Source organism: Lampetra planeri, chromosome 54, assembly GCF_965212315.1.
Source record: "Lampetra planeri chromosome 54, kcLamPlan1.2.h2, whole genome shotgun sequence".
Taxonomy (NCBI): Eukaryota; Metazoa; Chordata; class Hyperoartia; order Petromyzontiformes; family Petromyzontidae; genus Lampetra; species Lampetra planeri.
In genome coordinates, this window is record NC_136160.1 from 3,457,476 (window position 1) to 3,476,457 (window position 18,982).

Consider the following 18,982-nt stretch of genomic DNA (forward strand, 5'->3'; position numbering starts at 1 on the left):
TGTCAAAATGGCAAAGTTTTCAAGGTCAATGACGCGCCTCCCTTATTATTGTACGCCCCCCCCCCACTCCCGCATGTGAGGTGTGCAACGGCACAGCCGCAGCGTGATTCCCTCCGTAGCCTCGCCCAATCAATCCAGCTGAAAACAAGGCTAGTCGGCCATCCTGAAATGAATGCCAAATTAATGGTGTTGTGTTCGGCGCCTCCGAGACTCGAGTGTTGCTCCTGAACGCCGGGAAACCCGGCAGGCGCTTCGGCACATGCGTGCTCCTATTTCCGCGCCTGTCTGACGGTGGCAATGCGCGCTCGCTCTATGACAATAAAATGAACAGCAACAAAAAAACGTTGTCGCTTCAGCGGTGGTGACTTCGCCACGGCACTTTTTGTGCCAGGATAGGTTCACGTTGAGGCCATGCTGAGCGCCGAAAACATCAGCGGTCGGAGGTAATGGGACAAACCCAGGTGGCGACGGTGATTTAGTACGGCCAATGAAGAGCAACTATGAGAGATTTGCGCGTAAACAATTTGGACATTGAGTTGTTTTGTTTTGAGAGTTGGTAATTTGCAGCTATACCCACCTACTCACCAAAGGTCGCAACCGGGTACCCGATACCCGTACCCTACCCGATACCCGGCTACCCGTACCCGGCTGGGTACGGGTACGGGTACCCGTTTGCGACCCTGGTGCGGCCGGGTACGGGTAAGGAATCAAAACCCGTTTGCGACCTCTGCTACTCACCCACCCACTGCCCCACTGAACCAACTACCCACCTGCTCACTCACTCACCCACCCACCAACTCACCTGCTCACCCACACACTGCCTTCAATTTTATATTCGGCACAGTGTGGTCCATGGTTTGGTGTTTATAGCCACGGCCTCCCTGGTAGTATGGGTTATGGACTCAGATGACTTGTGCACTGTGATGTATACACACTGCTGTTTACACTCATACCACCCATAGTGTGCATACCGCACAGGCAGGCATGCGAGAGGCCATGAAGATTTAATATATTTGTAAGATATACCTAAATAATGCTTTTTCACTGTCGCAAATATCAGTTTTTGCTCACATATTAATTACATGATAGGTGTTATGGAATTGAACACAGGGTTGTTCTTAGTTGTCTTGGATTACATTGCATATTTATAGCCCCGCATTCAAATGCTCATAAGGGACATTTATTGGGATCCTCATTTGAATAAGTCATCACGACGATACCCAAATGTCCCATTTAGGACAATGCCAGGCACCCAACTCTGTTATTTCAAAACTAACTCTGGCGTTGTTGTACAGTGTCCAGCTTGCATGAAGCGAGGCAGTCATTAACTGTAAATAATATGTAATGTTCAGTGGCCAGAATGTTGGTAATGATGTATCCTGCGCGGACCATCTGGCCGAGGTTGGGGCCATACCAGGAATAATCCCGCCTGCGCCGCTTAAAATAAATTCCCCCGGTATTTACACTTTAAAGGGGCTGATATGTACCGTCACGTTGTGCGGCTTTGCATTCGTAATTTTGAACTGGGCAAAGATTCAACGGCGCACTTATCGCCCAGTTTATTGAAACGGAGATTTTAGGGTTTTTTCCCTTTTCCCGCTTGGCATGAAAGCGGAGTAAATGTGGTCTTACACGGTGGATATATGCGGTCTCACACGTGCCTCCACTTTACGTGACAGTGGTCTGATTGTGTTTGACGTTAATTATTTGGCGTTTCCACCACTGCGTTGGGGCAAACAGGATTAACAAAGAACAACAGCAACTACGTGTGTTGCCTTAAAAGAAAAAAATATATAGAGACACAACGGCCAATGTTTTAGGCTCGTAGCGAATATATAATGCGTGCATGTTTACATGCTTAAATGACTGTGGGGGGATAACCGTACTCTTATTTGGGAAGCGTAGTTCTCCGTGGTGCAGGAAAAGAACTCTGATCACCATACATGGGGAGTGAGTGATGATGATGATGAGTACTTTGAAAGAGATCCCCATTGCCTGATATTGGGGTTTAAATGCAAATGGCCAAGATTGGCACGAGGTGTGCAAAACGCAGTCGACGGCGACACGTGTGAACGGCGGCACGTGTGAACGCGCGCGAAAAGCCTCCGTCTCCGCTCGTGCCGTCCCGTGCGCGTTGGCTCAGGACTGGTCGAAGCCCGGGCCGTACGACCAGCCGATGGTGAACACGCTGCAGCGCCGCCGAGACAAGTCCAAGGCGAAGTGCGGGGACGCCGAGAAAGGGGCAGACGGGGACCCCGCTGCCTGCCAGCCGGACGAGGGCCAGCAGAGGCCCCGGAGCATCGATGTGCCCACCGGCGGCAAGGTGCGTTGTGGGTGACCGCCTGCAGCCACGTTTTTTCCCGTTTTGTCTCGCTTTGATTTTTTTATACATATAAAAGGAAATTCTGTTTAACTCGTTTCGCGAACAATATTATCCGTAAAAGCTATTTTTTGTGGATTAGATCGCGTAAATATATAAATGTGTCGTTAAACCCGCCACCACCCGACTAAAGCCAATGGGCACACCGGTGTGTTGGAGAGTAAACCCACAGTACTAAAATTGTAAACTCCTGTGAACCATTTTCCACTTATTTATGTGTGCGCCAGTCAAAGCTTTATTCTCCCCAATATCGGTGAAGTTCTGGGGAAACTTCGGTAGTTCACGCACTGGGTAGAATAGGAGACCACATTGCAGATCATTTTAAACATAGTTTTTCACGATCAATATTATGATCTATAATTCCTTTCTTTTGGGTCACATCGTCGTGTAGATATAATGCCAAGTATCAACTATAATCCTCCATCATCCAACTGAGCCAATCAAATCAAGTTGTCACTCAATAGCAAACTAATTTCTTTAGAACTGCTTTTAATGTTTAGGCTTTTGTCCTTTCCCCCACACCTCCGATTAGCAAGGTTGGCTCCGTATGGTGCGAAATAAGTTCAAAGACAAACATCCCCCGTATAGCCTGTAACAGACTGTTGGGGCAAGTGCTGTTAGCGAGCACCTATGAAGGCCAGAACGGCACACGAAGGGGTGGGTGGCCAGCACCACGCCCAGTGGCGACCTAGGGGAGGCCCAGGACCGTTTCAGATAATCGTCACTGATTTTGGCCATGAGCGGGAATCGAACTCGGGTTGCCAGGTTCGTAGCGCAGCGCGCTAACCACGACACTCCCACTCCCCACAAGGTTGGCTACGTATGGTGCGAAAGAAGTTCAACACACATACATGCATACAAATATAGAAATGTATTTGTTGTATTGGGCAATAAACAGGGATGTTGAAAGGCAAGCCAAAATTTGACAATGTACATTCGACGTTTTGACCGAGTTTACATTTAGCATCTTTAGGCGTGACAAAAGCTCGGATCCCGCGTGCAAGCGGCTGTCTCTTCTGGTTCGCTGCTGCTGTTGCTGCGAAGTCTACGCCGTAGCCAGAGCTGCCTGTTCCGCCTCCAGTTGCCCTCCGAAACACCCCACACGCGTCGAGCGTGTGGATTGTTACGGATTGACGCCGATGAACGACACACGGCACCGGATGGGAGTCCCCCGTGCCCTCCGTGTGTGGTGCATCGCGAGGTCGCATGCGATGGAGCAGACGTTGCAACGGGGGGAGCAGCAGAGCGGCACATTTTTGTTGACGCTCCGTCGTGACGCACCCCCAAATGCTGGTGTCCGTGCTGGCTTCATCGTTTCCACAGATATACGCAAGGCCCGTTGATGCTTACGACCTCATTAAAGCAAGCGTTCTCTCCGCATGTATGGATGTATGTTGAACTTCTTTCGTACCTTACGTAGCCGGCCATGGTAATCGGAGGTGGGGGGGGGGGAAGGACGACAAACTAAGCACAAAAAGCAGTTCTAAAGAAACGAGTTTTCAATTTAGACTTCAAAGTGCACACCTCAAGTGGCTTCCTAACATCAGGAGGAAGCCCTTTTACAATAGCCAACTGACAAAGCCCGCGTCCGAGTCCGAAAGAAGACGGAGAGATGGAGAAGAAGCCAGGCCGCTGGCTTCACTGCGACGCTCTCACGGGAGGAGTGCGGCTACCGTGATGTGGCTCCGCCCTCGTCGGCGGGCGTGTTTGCGCGGGATGCCGCGGCTGCTGTCCGGACGACGTTGCTGCATGCGCTGCGCCTGCTGCCTGCGCTGCGTGTGCTGCATGCGCGTGCTGCGCTTGCTGTATTTGCCGTGCGTCTCTCCCGTGGCCGTTCTGTGATGGCCTTTTGTGCCCCCTTGCATCCCCCCCCCCCCGCCACAGGTGGGGGAAGTGAGCGCGAGTGAGCTGGCCCTGGTGCTGGCGCGCGGGCTTCATCTGGAGAGCCAGAAGAGCAATCGCGACTCCATGCAGGGTTCGAGCGGCTACAGCACACAGACCACCACCCCCTCGTGCTCTGAGGACACCCTGCCCTCTCAAGGTATGAGAGGCTGAAGATCTTAGTGCGGGATAATAGAAAGGGCATTTAAATTGAGCCAGTATTCCTAAGAGGTTATTAGCACGAAATTTACTTAATTATTTTCTGCTTGCTGCCACCGCTGCATTGACAGTGGTGCACGTGTACAAATATTTATGGCACCCTTTTTTGCCAGTATCAATATGATGAAAAAGAAAAGAACAGGCTTTGCCCTTTCCGGCAAGAATACAGATGGTGTCAAGATGCTCAAACACCAAAGAGATACCCGTCACAGGGCATCAAGTTTGAATTAACTACATATGCGTGTGGCAAAACGTGCAAATATGTTTTGATATTTGCATGCATCATAGTAGATGCCTCGCAAACAAAGGGGCCCCACAAATACCTCTTGTGCACTCAAGGTGGCCGCGTTATTGCTTCACGGTGACCAGATCTGGCTGATGTGTCGGAGGCATGAGGTTTATTTTTTGGTGGCCTTTGGCCACAAAAGCCTCGGCGTTCCACTGCATTTAGACAAACGCCGTGCAAAACGACTAACAGCTAAGAAGCGCGCGCTTTTTTCCCCCCTTGCAGTTTCAGATTCTGACTGTCTCTCGGTGAACGGTGATGCAGAGCTGGAACCCGCCGTGGAATTTGACCGGTCGTGCACCATCCCTCGCAACAGCGACCTGAGCCAGTCCTACCGCCGCATGTTCCATTCCAAGCGTCCGGCCTCCACCGCCGGCATTCCCAACTGTGGCGGCGCCGCGATGGCCGGCACCCCCGGAGTGGCCACGATCCGCCGCAACCCGTCCAGCAAGCCCCTGCTCCGGCGAGCCGGGTCCGCGGCGGGACCCATTCCCATCCGCCCGCCGGTCGTCCCCGTGAAGCCCCCCACCGTCCCGACGCTGCCCGGCAGCCTGTCGCCCTCGCACGCCGGCAGTGACGAGTCCCTGCAGCTGAGCGGCGGCAGCGCTTCTCCCGGTAGCGGTAGCAGCGGCGGTGGCGGCAGTGGCGGTGGTGGCGGCAGCAGCAGCGGCGCGTCCGAGCCGACTCGAGCGTCGCACAGGCAGCGGCCCGGCTCGCCGGGGCGCGACGGCTCCGCGCTCGGCTCGCCCCTCGCTCCCGAGCACCGCCGCGGATCCCCCGGCCACTGCGACGGCGCGCAGGAGCACAAGCGAGGCGTGTCCCCCGTGATCAGCAGCGTCGGCTCCTCCACCGCCAGCGACTGCGGCGATCCCAGCATCGCCTCTTCGCCTTCCAAATCCGACGGAGCGTTTTCGGTTCAGAGCAGCGCCCCCGGTTCTCCTACCTCGCCAGTCCCTGCGGCGGAGACTCCGAGGCGGATCGCGGCGCGGGAACGCGACGCCGTGAAAGGCGAGCAGTGCGGCGCGGAGGATCAGCAGGCGATCGCGGTAGACGGCGGCGTGCAGGTTTTCCGCCACCATGGGATTTCGCCCGCGGAGCCGAGCTGCCCGCTGGGGGTGAAGACCATCCCCGTGTCTCCGTGCCCGTCGCCACCAGAGCCCTCCCAGGGCGAAGACGTGCTGAGCTCCATCCGCCGCGGAGTGCGGCTGCGCAGGACCATCACCAACGACCGGTCTGCTCCCCGCATCTGAGCCGATGGGGACCCCGAATACGTGTCTGCCGCGCGGTTTCACGAACGCAAGCGGCGCCCTCTCAGCTGAGTGACGTGCAGACGTCAGCCCCCCCTGTAGCCCCGTGAAAGGAAAGTCTAAACACATCGATGGAAGCAGCTGGACCATTACAATCCTTTGATGTCTTACTCAATTGGTCGAGTACGCCCGCAGTGTCAAAATGTAACACATGTTTGCTGACGTGCATTTGACAGGCCAATTAGAAGAAATGTATGTCATATAGTTACACGAATATATCAGTTCCTGCAATTCAGATAGGAGTTGGTCTCATGAGCTTCAGCAGGGATCACTTCCCTCCCACAGATATTCTGCTCCGTGATTGTCGCCGCCGTTAGTATTACTGTGTTGTATTGGTGGCAAGAGATGGGACAGATTGCATCCCACAAAGGCATACATACACACACCCCAGGGATTCATTTCCTGGGCTCACAACTCCTGATGATGTTGGGGAGCCTATGGAGGATGATGGAAATGAGGTTGGAGGATGCCCTGGTGATTTACTCATGCAATAAGTCACATTGTGATTAATTAATATTGTAAGTGTATGGAAATTACTGAAACAAGGGATTGGAAATGTTTTAAAAGGCAAAATGTGCGTTGTGCTCAATTACAAAAATGCAATGGAATCTTGGATTACGCAATAAAAAATATATATATTTTGGGTTTGTAGAATCACGAGTTGAGAAAATAAACCATCTCGTCCATATACAAAGTGTAAAACTTTAGACGTGTGTAAAAGCTCAAATGCTTGGCTATTTGAAGTTACAAATATAATTTGCATTGTGACGGTTCTACCATTAAAGGTGTAAAAATACATTCATTTCGGTTATTTTAAAGTCCAGGTAAATTAACAAAAAATATATATAACTATAAAGTAAGATATTAGCGCAAATCCTGGTCCTTATGTTCGATGGCTGTTGAGCCAATAGCTGAAAACAGCATTACTATTGACATATTCCGCAAATATTAACCTACGTGCCATAATGATTCTTAGCAATCGTAGTATTTGGAGAGAAGGTGAAAATTAACAAATGCAATTTCAGTCGAGAGAATATATTCTATCCAGTAGATTTTGGGGAGAATAAATGGTTAAACATCGGTGGTGGAGTGCTCGCGCGTTCCATACCATGAAAGTGGTGGTTTTGGCGTGTGGCATCAACCAAAGCCACCGTTCTGTTGATGGAGAGATGCAGGGGAACGTTGACTTTGTCAGTCTTCCACCGACATCCTCCCCTCCGAATTAGTGTCCGTCAAAATCAGCTGCAAGAACTTACAGCAATAAAACACTGAAATGTCTCCAGATGAAAAAAAAATCGAAAAAAAATCTACGACTGTTTATTCAAACTGTGGGATACATATTTCAACGGCGTAATGTTTAAATCCGATAACGAGTATTGATATAACTTTTTTATTAAAGGCAAGCTGTTTACTGCTTGCATCGTTCCTTCTGGCTTTGCAGCCAAAGGCAATGTTTTGCTACAAGCATGTGTGGTTAATGCAGACTCGATGCCTTGTGATGGGTGTATATTTGGTGTTTGAACATCTTGACACCACCTGCATTCTTGCCGTAAAGTGTAAAGCCTGTTCTTTCCCCCCCCCCCCCCCCATCATTTTGATACTGGCAAAAAAAAGGGTGGCATAGATATTTGTACATGTGCACCACTGCCAACGCAGCAGCAGCAGCAGCAGCAAACAATCAAGTCCATTTCGTGTCTGTCACCACTTCGGTATACTGGCACACATTTCCACGCTGTAAACTACACTTATCGAGAAGACCCCAGCGTACACGACTTTTGTCAGCGGAGCGACCGTCTCACCCAGAACGTCTGTCCGCGCGCTGCCGTCCTGAGTGACGGCCGCTATTAAGTCACGCGGTTTGGTTTGGCAGAGGCCGCGTCAGTCAGCTGGGTCCGTCGGACGCAGAGAGGTGACTGATCGCCGTGCCCATCGCCCCGATGCCTTCCCGTTGCTCGACGAGACGCCTCGGGCACAGGGCAAAGCGCCCGGCTTCGCTAGCCAACAGCGGGCAGGGGGGGGGGGGATAACGTTGTGTAACTGCGTTGGTCACTGCTTGTAAACTGGCTCCCTTGTCACCTCGCGTATTCCCAGCCGATTGGCGACGTTAAGATGAGTTTGAATTACTAGAGGCAGAAGGAAAGAGATTTTCAAGCGGTTATTGTGACTTTAAAGCAATTCATTTTTGCGTCTTTGTTGTGTGTCGAAGTGGAAATTGTTTAGTTCAACATGCAATCCACGGTTAGCAATAAACTACGGTGAAACGTTGGAAGTAAAACTTAACAATATTTGAGTCCCGTGCAGTGTGATGCATTGTTTGGCCTTACCTTGTAGTCATATGTATACAGCAGTTGATCGCCTGCCTTATCGTTGTAACTCGTCATTGTTTTAGACCTTGAATGCTTTATGACTTTGACATAATTTGTTCTGTAAAAGGGGGGAGCTGTTCTGACCTGCGTTTCCAAGTCGTGGAAATTTTTACTCATGTCCTATATCACAGTAGGTGACATGTGTCTGGGACCCTGGTGTTTTGGCGGTGTGTTGAAAGACCTATAGAACGTGCATGCAGTTTCTAAAAACAAGTAGAATTTTGTTGCGAAATAATGAAATGTAATATTTTAACCTTTTGATTTTTACCTTTTATCTGATGTACATTAATTATTGTCATGGCCTAATGCTCCTTAATATTCACAGAACAAAAACACGCTTTTGTGGTTTTCACACGCAATGTTTTCCTGTAATGAAGCTTCACTTTCCCGCTCACTTAGAGGGTATACACACGCGTGTCCACCACAGTTTTGTTCGGAAAAGTGCGCGTACGACATTTCAACAAGGGGGCAACTTTGTGCAAGCCATCGATGGAAGATCCTTTAAGCAACACGAGACAGCTTTGCGTAAAACCACAGTCCACAACCACCCGTCCCGCACTCTAAAATTATCTCTCTTTGCTGCTTCCTTCATCACATTAGTTGTAACCAACCAGTCTGTAGCTGCCACCGCATTCGAAAATGGAGCCCTTCTTATCTTCAATTCCCAGGTAACAAATCACAACTACTACCCTCACAACTCCACTCTTCCTTAACTGCATTTTGTCCTGACATTGTTCACTAATCGGCAGAGGTGTGGACTCGAGTCATGTGACTTGGACTCGAGTCAGACTCGAGTCATGAATTTGATGACTTGCGACTCGACTTGGACTTGCATAACAATGACTTTGTCCCACCTATGAGATGTGGACTCGAGTCATGTGACTTGGACTCGAGTCAGACTCGAGTCATGAATTTGATGACTTGCGACTCGACTTGGACTTGCATAACAATGACTTTGTCCCACCTATGAGATGTGGACTCGAGTCATGTGACTTGGACTCGAGTCAGACTCGAGTCATGAATTTGATGACTTGCGACTCGACTTGGACTTGCATAACAATGACTTTGTCCCACCTATGAGATGTGGACTCGAGTCATGTGACTTGGACTCGAGTCAGACTCGAGTCATGAATTTGATGACTTGCGACTCGACTTGGACTTGCATAACAATGACTTTGTCCCACCTATGAGATGTGGACTCGAGTCATGTGACTTGGACTCGAGTCAGACTCGAGTCATGAATTTGATGACTTGCGACTCGACTTGGACTTGCATAACAATGACTTTGTCCCACCTCTGCTAATCGGTGCTTTTTTTGGGATTGTGTGTGTCTTTACAATTGCTGGAACTGTGTATGTAATATCCATGCTCGTCCCACCTCTCCCACACGTGCACGCACACAACACTCGCAGAATTGTAGAGGGATAGAAATTACTTGAGCACAATTCACCGAGAGCACTGCAGTGTTGTTTGTTGAGTATGGAGTACCAACGTGTAAATTGTAACCGATTTAAACACAAAAAAGTGCTGAGTTTTTGCTTCGGGTTTTTACGTTATATAAAAAGTCTCAAACCTTGTTATGGCCCCTGGTGGAAGTTCAAAGTTCATAATCATCGTCTGTTTAATGCCTGCCATTTTCTGTCACTGCTATGGGAAAATAATAATCGCCCGGGTCAACACGTGATAAAGTTAATTGCGATAAAACTGGAGCGTTGCGACACACGTCTAAGAGGGCAACCTTTCTTTTGTACTAGATACTAACGCATCGCGAAAGTTGACAGCATACACAATGAATATGTAAATATGCTTTTTACTAATTCCTTTGCATCGGGTATGGGCATGTCAACGGTGGGAGTTGTTTCATACAGATCCAGTAGCAGCGACTATTCACTTACCAGTTTACTCAGGTAGATATTTTTTTTCTCACAAGACTAACCTTGCACATCAGTGCCGACTGAACGCTCGGTTTAAATGCCTGCGGGACCTGAGCATGGCAGTGCCAACTAACAATGGTAAACTTACGTTGTATTCTCGCCTAACTAGCTTACCGACACCTACTGAATACACGAAGCAAGTGACAAACACGGTATTTTCATACTTGCGGCGACAAAATAGAAATGTAAGATAGGAATGCTTCGTTTGACGAGTTTACCCATGAATGCAAAGTTCCACCTTAAGTGTGTTTTTTCTGATAATTGTTTTTTTACCCTTTTATCTGGCAACAAAACTGACACTTTTTTTTTACAAGGAGTCATGTTTGCATTGACCACAAAAACTGCGGTCGGAATGCAAACAAAAAACACAACTCTGATCATGTATGCACTGTCCTTGAAATTGATTGGTCTACACCCGAGACAGCTTTTCTTAGAGCCTAGTCTCACATGGTGCTGGACCAGATAACGCCTAAAGGCGCACAACTCAAAGACAATGCACCATCAGAGTATGAGAGCTCGGGTTAAGCATTTACACCATTGGAACCTCCTTTGCCAGTAGCAAAATATGATAATTGTTTTTTTTACCCTTTTATCTGGTAACAAAACTGTCAGTTGCAACAAAACTGTAAGATAAAAGGGTAAAAAAACCAATGATCATATTTTGCTACTGGCAGAGGAGGTTCCAATGGTGTGTTTTTTCTCTACAGAAATACTTTAGTTACAATTAACGATGATGCAAAGGCTTAGGCAAAGATGTTGGTCAAAGTGGCTCGATGTTGCTCTGCTGATAAAGCAGTATTCTTTACGTACTGTGTCATAGTGTGCATCACAGTGCATCCTTCTTCTCAGGTCGCATCTGGCTTTTCAACGCTATTCAAACTTTCTTTATCTCTCGTCCAAGGTACACAGCAGGTCTTACAGGATGTAAAGGAGCATTTTGCCCTGTACTTCAAAACGGAAATGTTTGCTGTAACGTTGATAACCTGTAATACTTAGAATGCATATGTATTGTTGACTAAATATGAAAACTTGCTTGCAACTTTTTCATTATGTTTTGTATACCGTGCCAATGTTATATTCCGTGATGTTTGATAACATTTTCCTCGTGGCTTTTTGCGGTTGGCATTGTAGTTGCTTAAGCTGCCATTAAATTGCCTGATGTTACATCATTACTGCATTTAATCATGAAGGTAGTGTTTTGAATAAAGTTACCATAAGACTGATGTACTGTATTTCATGGAGTTCGTGCATAATAGAAAATCGCATTAACACCTAGGCTTTCGCGACCAATATTATTCATAATACACGTTTTTGGGTTAGATCGCGTTATTTATAAATGTGTCGTAACCCTCCACCACCCGACACAGCCAATCAGCAAAAAAGTGTCACGTTGACAAAAGACAAATAGTTCACTACTTTAGCCCACCGGTGTGTTGAAGCGTGAAACCACAACATTTACTATTTTTTGAGTACAACGTTTCGCTGGTAACTGCATCCAACATCATCGGGCAATTCACAATTCACAATTCGCCCGATGATGCTGGATGCAATTACCAGCGAACCGTCGTACTAAAAAAATTGAAATGTTGTGGTTTCACGCTTCAACACACCGGTGGGCTAAAGTAGTGAACTATTTGTCTTTTGTCAACGTGACACTGTTTTGCTGATTGGCTGTGTCGGGTGGTGGAGGGTTACGACACATTTATAAATAACGTGATCTAACCCAAAAACGTTTATTATGGAGAAAATCGCATCTTACATGTCAACACTCAGACTCATTTGAAACACATTGAGAAATTATTATCCTGTGTTAAATTATAGTTTGTCTTTTGAGTTGTGCTGAGGAATAAAGTTATATTTATTTATATGAATACATGCCAGTTAAAATAAAAATTCGTAAGTCATACTGTATGTGAAAAGGCATAATCTCAAATTGTCAAAATTAATGCGCTCAACACGCAAAGTAATATTTTAAAGCGATCCTTTACAGTACACTTTCTAAATGTACGTTCTAAAGCTATTCACTAAAACTATTTAACCATTTTTTTTTTAAATTTTACCAGGTAAGGCCCACTGCGCGATATAGCTCTTTTTCAGAAGCGACCTGGCCACAAATGATAGCTCAACAAAGTGGCTTATCACGTGGAAATGCATAGCAGCCAAATACTCTGAACGCGTTATGTTGAGTCTAAACGTGCAGGGAAAAACCGGAGGACCCGGAGAAAATGAAATCCACGCGACCATGGGGAGAGAGACACGCAAACTCCAAATATACAACAGGTGTCACGGTTGTGATCGAACCGACGACCTCCTGCATACCGGGCGAGGGAGTTAACATCTCTTGTTCACGCCACTGCTGGGCAAAATGCCTCCACTGGATGGAGCTCTATACGGTGTGTTTGGCCTTCTCTTCCAAGTTGACCAGACGTCTTGGAGAGGTTGGAGTTGCCCCACTCTACCTCACCACATGTAACCGGTCCATCGACTGTGGTGCACCCATTTACACTGCAGGGAAGACAAAGGCGGTCGGGGGGGGGAGTACATTTAAGAGACTTGCCCCATTGTTTCAATTGCCGGGAGATGGAAGCGAACCGGGCACCCTCTGCATTGCAAGTCCGGTGTACCATTACACCACGGCAACAAGCAAAGTAACTTGCAGTTGCATGTAAATTAGTAGCATGTGTTCAGGAACAATTGGGCATTTGTGTAAATGCTGCCTTGAGTGAATGAAGCAAACTCCAGCCTAGCACTGGTGCATTGTAATAACAATAAACAGTGTTAACTTGTTGAAATGGCCTCTGTGCACTCGGATTTACTTTAGCAAACACTAATTAATCATGTTCGTATTTCAGAAAGGGGGGCAAATGTTATTGGGCCCAACGACGTTCATTGTGGTTTTCGAGTCTTCGGACAGCATCACAATAAATGAGCAAATGTGACCGACTGAGAGCAGCGGTGAGTGATAGCCAATGACCGTGGAACGAGTTTGTCCTCGTTAGGACTCATCAGCAAAATATAAGTCGCCAATGCTCACACTGCTGTGCACAGTCTTGCTTCATGGAAAATATATTTGATGTGGAGTTGCCAATTCCACATTATGGGGGCCCATTAGCTTGGCTAATGCCAATAATAATTACGGGGGGTTTTCCTCGTCATTGACAGGAAATCAAAACATGTTAGTGGAAAAGTACCGAATCACCACTGTTCAACAACGATACGCAGACACCGATAAAAAAATACGTACCACGGTATTATGATAGAGTATACTGAGATAAAACTACCGAGAACCAGTACCGAAATAGCTAAAGATATTGGAAAACGATGATGATGGAAAAGTGGAAATGAAGCAGAGTAGATAGATAATGCTATTGAGAAAGATACTGACAAAAGAAGACAATTCAAACATCCAGACTCGACAAGCACAGGAAATTATATTTAAAAACAAGGTATAGTAAAAGAAAAAAAGCATACGGATAAAATTTCGATTTAAAGCTTTCGTGACTGCAGGAATTCATCTTCTTGGTTCTTTCGGTAAAGTCACGTAGAATGGAAATAATAAAATAATACAAATTTAACATAATAAAATAATTCTCACGACGTTTCGGCCACAACGCAAGCAGCCGTCCTCAGGTGGAGAGCAGGTCTGTCGAGGAGACAGAGTCTGAATGACACACAATAATCGCTCCAAGCCTGGAGTGTGTCATTCAGACTCTGTCTCCTCGACAGACCTGCTCTCCACCTGAGAACGGCTGCTTGCGTTGTGGCCGAAACGTCGTGAGAATTATTTTATTATGTTTTATTTTTATTATTTTATTATTTCCATTCTACGTGACTTTACCGAAAGAACCAAGAAGAAGCATACGGATTATTTGTTGACGCTGCGTTGGATGTCGTGCACAAACACAGCAAACTAACTCACGTTTGTCAACAACGCTGCCTTAAAATAAATATACAGCCCAGTATTGAGGATATAATGTGACGTTTTGGCCAGTGGCTCTTCTTAGCATACGTTGCAGTGTATTACTTGCGAGTCATGCAAATCCTATGTATTCAAAGCCAATGCACAATGACAATTGCCTTTAGGGAACGCAACAGAAATTGGCACTGCAAAGTAAGCGGTCGAGACCGGCACACAATACACACGAGACGGCATAAAGGGAAAGTGAAGAATTTTAATTGGTGACTGGATCATCAGCTGCTGGATTCTTGGCGGATTAATTTTATTTCTTGCGACGACACGCAATGCAAACGAGATGGCACAAAGGGAAGAATATAATTGGCGACTGGATCATCAGTTGGTGGATTCTCGGCGGATGAATTACGGTATATTTCTTGCGTATGGCAATCCAGGATGTTCAGGAGCTAGGTGCCAATATCGAGGTCTGCTGGCCATGGCGATATGGCTTCAGAGGAGAGAGAATTCGTGTAAATTTCGATTTAAAGCTTTCGTGACTGCAGGGATTCATCTTCTTGGTTCTTTCGGTAAAGTCACGTAGAAGGAAAATAATAAAAAGAAATATAAATAAAACATAATAAAATGTTTTTCTTATTTTATTATTTCCCTTCTACGTGACTTTACCGAAAGAACCAAGAAGAAGAATTCGTGTAGTTTTGTTCTTCCTCGTCCATTGAAGGAGCGCAAACCACAGTGGGTTTACTATATCGGTCAATAGTTTATGGCTGCATAGCCACAGTAGCTTTCCTGTGGCTTTTGATTCTTACATTTTCCATTTTTTATTGTATGAAGATGTGCGCATGGGCCTGCCGTTGACGTTCTGTTGAATGTGAAACTCGCGTGCAAAGTCGCCCCCTAATGGTTGAGTTTCGGCGCATCAACATTGTCTCCTCCACGTCGACCAACCACGGGTGCGGGAAGGACCCCCCCCCCCACCCCTTGCACATAAAAAAACCCAGACAAACTCAACACATTCGTAAATAACACTGTGGTCTTTAAAAAAAACAACAACGTATAACAGGCGACGTTTCGGGCAATGACGCTTCTTGATAGCAAAGGTAGTCTTACTGACGAATGTGTTGATTTTCATGAATGTTTTTGCTGATGCAACACTACCAATGCAGCCGTATTCTCAAATAATTATTGGTTAACGTTTTCAAATAATTACTTAACATCTGGACGCCTGCGAGTCCATATGGACCCAAACCAAATGTTGTACCGTACTCTGATGATGCCGTCTGAGATGGCCAACACTTGAGCTGTTATCAACATCTTTAAATAGCCCACAAAACGGGGTTATGCAATCAGCGTTTTTTTTTAAAATAGGAACGTTTGCACAATCTATCGATTATCAAGGGAAACGGGTATCCATAAATATTGGCTACCTCGAGCGATACTGAATTCGACCCTGGCCCCCATAGACTTCACTGCTATAAATGACCAAATCGTGACCGAACCCACGACCTCCTGCATATCACGCCACTGCTGGGCAAAAGGCCTCCACTGGACGGAGCCTCCAAAAATGCCCTCTCGACATTATGTTTGGCCTACTCTTCCAGGTTGACTGATTTCGGAAGCTAAGCAGGTACTTGTATGCAGTCGTAACATCTAACTAAATTAAATCACGACGTTTCGGAGGCAACACAAGTCTCCGTCTTCAGGTGGGACCGTCACAGTAAATTTAGCTGTGACGGTCCTACCTGAAGACGGAGAATGGTGTTGCCTCCGAAACGTCGTGATTTAATTTAGTTATTTTTAATGTATTATAATTTTATTATATTATACTTTTTTTACCTACGTGACTTTACCTAAAAAACCTAAGAGTAAGAATCAACATCACGCGCTTAATAGTATTTGTCCGGCATACATTTCTACGCGACGATGATTTAAAAAATTAACCCGTAAAAACAAAGTTTTTCACTATAAATCCTTTATATGCGTGGCATCGGTTTTATTTTATTATTCATTTCTGTTTTTCTTGAGTAAGAGTTAAATTTTTATCACACTGGTATTTTAAAGTAAATATGAAAAAAAAATTCCCTAAAAAGAGGAAAATTTTGGAACAAATTTTTTCACGAAAATACATTGTCACGCACAACGAGTCGGTGTGCAAAATGTCAGCTCGATTGGATCACGGGAAGTGGGTTAAAAAACGACCGAAAGATTTGCACGGTCGTAAGCGCGCAAGCAAGCAAGCAAGTGAACTTAATATAAAGGATTTAAAAAAAACACTTCGTTGAGCCATCAACTTGTGATAGCCAGGTCGCTTTTGACAAAAAACGAGTTATAAAGCAGCTCAGTGGGAGCCTTAACCTGGCAAAATAAAACAAAGTTTCATACATGTCAAACCCTGATCAGTGCCCTACATTATTACGGGCCAATTCAGACCTTATCGATCACCACGTGCCCTTAGAAATGTCAAAGTTCATCCTACAAAGTCCCATCACAAGGGAGAAACACAAATAGACCAAAAACTAATTTTTGCCCGTATTGAAACGGCTGCACGCCGTATGGATCTGAAAACTCAAGTTTCCTGCACAAGAATACTGGCTATAAACAAAGCCCTCTGGGTTGACAGCTGTCTGTAGTAAGTTGGGGAGCGGTGGCGAAGCGGTTAGCGCGCTGCGCTACGAACCTGGTGACCCGGGTTCGATTCCCGCTCACGGCCAATACCCTGTGACGATTATTTGAAGCGGTTCTGGCCTTCCCCTAGGTCAACTCAGCCTCAAATGAGTACCTGGCGCAATGTGTGAATATCGCCACTGGGGAGACAAAGGTGGCCGGGCGTGGTGCTGGCCCACCCCCTCGTGTGCCGTGCCGGCCTTCATAGGTGCTCGGTAACAGCACTTACCCCAACAGTTTGTTCAGGCTATACGGGGGATCTTTGTCTTTGTAATAAGTTGAGTTTCGTGGGGGGTGGCGCTCGTGCTCAAGGCATTTTCGACTTCGCGTTGTTGTTGCTGTCGTTGTGTCCCGATACGCGACCCGTAGTCGTTTCGGAACCACAATGCCCCGCGCGCTGCGGTTTTGCCGCGAAACTCGCAATTGAGAAGAGCAGCCCGCGTCTCGCGGTGTCGCCTCGGCTGTCTCTCTGTGTGTCTGTCTGTCTCTCTCTGTGTGTCTCTCTCTGTGTGTGTGTCTCTGTGTGTGTCTGTCTGTCTCTCTCTGTGTGTCTGTGTGTCTCTCTCTGTGTGTGTGTCTCTGTGTTTGTGTCTCTCTCTGTGTGCGTCTCTCTCTCCCTGTGTGCGTCTCTCTCTGTGTCTCTCTCTCCCTGTGTGTGTCTCTCTCCCTGTGTGCGTCTCTCTCTGTGTTTCTTTCTGTTTGTATCTCTCTCTGTGTCTCTTTCTGTTTCTCTGCGTGTCTCTCTCTCTGTTTGTCTGTGTGTGTGTTTCTGTCTGCCTCTGCGTGTCTGTCTCTGGTTGTCTCTGTGTATCTGTCTCTGTCTGCGTGTCTCACAGTGTCTCTGTCTCTACGTGGAGAGCGGTAGTGCAGTGGTTAGCGCACCGCGCTACGAACCCGGTGACCCGGGTTACCTGAACCGCTCCTGGGCACCCCCCCCCTAGGTCGACTCAGCCTCAAATCAGTACCTGGTGCAGTAGTGTGTAAACATCGCCACTAGGGAGACAAAGGCGGTCGGGTGTGGTGCTGGACACCCACCCCCTCGTGTACCGTCCCGGCCTTCATAGGTGCTACTCACTAACAGCACTTGCCCCAACATTCTGTTAAAGGTTATATGGGGGGGGGGGGGGGGCATCTTGTCTCTGCGTGTCTCCTACTCCCCGTGTATCTTCAGTCTCACTACGTCTGTCTTCGAGCCTAACCGTGTCTCTTGAGTCGAGTCTCACGTTTTCGGTGTTCATTTGTGTCTCCGTGTTGTCCTCTCAGTGTCCCGTTTTGAGTCTCTCCGAGTCAGGACGTGGTGCTGGTCACCAACCCCTCTCGTGCCGGCCTTCATAGGCGCTCGCTAACATCACTTGCCCCAACAGTCTGTTCAGGCTATACGGGGGGGGGGGGGGTTCTTTGTCTCTCCGTGTGGCCGTGCACTCAGCATAGCGTCTCCAACTCGCTCCTCGTCTTTTTGCCTTCCCGTGCCCACGTGTCCCTGAGTATCCCGACCCTCGGACGTTAAAAGGTCCCCTTACCCACCAAGACTCCCGTGGACTCGCCCCGTATCTCGTGTGTGTCTCTCTCTCTCTCTGCCACCCACACCGCCGAGTATCTTCTGCCCGCGTTGCCGGGTCGCGATGTCTCCATCCTGGGAAAAGGAAGTGAAAGGTGCGTGGAGACACGCTGATTTGCACACGCACAACTTATACACCCTTAGACGTTTATTTTGTTGTTACATAAACACAAAGAAGATCCCCTTATAGCCTTATCGGACGTCTGGAATAAGTACCGTACGCCGAGCACTTATGAACTACGCCCGGCCGCCTTTGTCTCCCTAGTGGCGATGTTTACGCACCGCATCATGTAACGCATTTGAGGCCGCGTGTGTGTTGGTGATGGGTTTTAGGCTTCCATTGCATTTGTGAACCAATTGCACAATCTGTCACGCACTCAAGTAAAAAATATCTCCCTTTTCCTCCACGCCCATTTTAAAATCCCCAAATGACTCTCTTGTCTTTACTGTTACCTTCAAAAGACTTGCATTTGA

General features: G+C 47.2%; 3 protein-coding genes across 4 annotated transcripts in view; 2 read left to right on the plus strand and 1 right to left on the minus strand.

Annotated features, from left to right (window-relative positions):
* Positions 1-11,596, plus strand: part of LOC144735232 (protein MTSS 2-like) — an 86,685-nt gene extending 75,089 nt beyond the window's left edge. The window contains exons 13-15 of one of the 2 annotated variants that reach the window (XM_078617719.1): positions 2,144-2,323; positions 4,265-4,421; positions 5,031-11,596. In XM_078617719.1, coding sequence (XP_078473845.1) covers positions 2,144-2,323; positions 4,265-4,421; positions 5,031-6,016 — 1,323 coding nt within the window. In that variant the 3' untranslated portion in view covers positions 6,017-11,596. Of the gene's footprint in view, positions 1-2,143; positions 2,324-4,264; positions 4,422-4,991 lie in introns of both variants that reach the window. The other variant, XM_078617718.1, reaches the window with a different exon arrangement.
* The window catches only part of LOC144735177 (carbonic anhydrase 2-like), a 527,023-nt gene that overhangs the window by 312,128 nt on the left and 195,913 nt on the right, over positions 1-18,982 (minus strand). The gene's annotated exons all lie outside the window — the stretch shown is intronic.
* Positions 17,332-18,982, plus strand: part of TONSL (tonsoku like, DNA repair protein) — a 70,862-nt gene continuing 69,211 nt past the window's right edge. Inside the window, exon 1 of the mRNA XM_078617470.1 lies at positions 17,332-18,603. Coding sequence (XP_078473596.1) covers positions 18,573-18,603 — 31 coding nt within the window. The 5' untranslated portion in view covers positions 17,332-18,572. The remainder of the gene's footprint in view (positions 18,604-18,982) is intronic.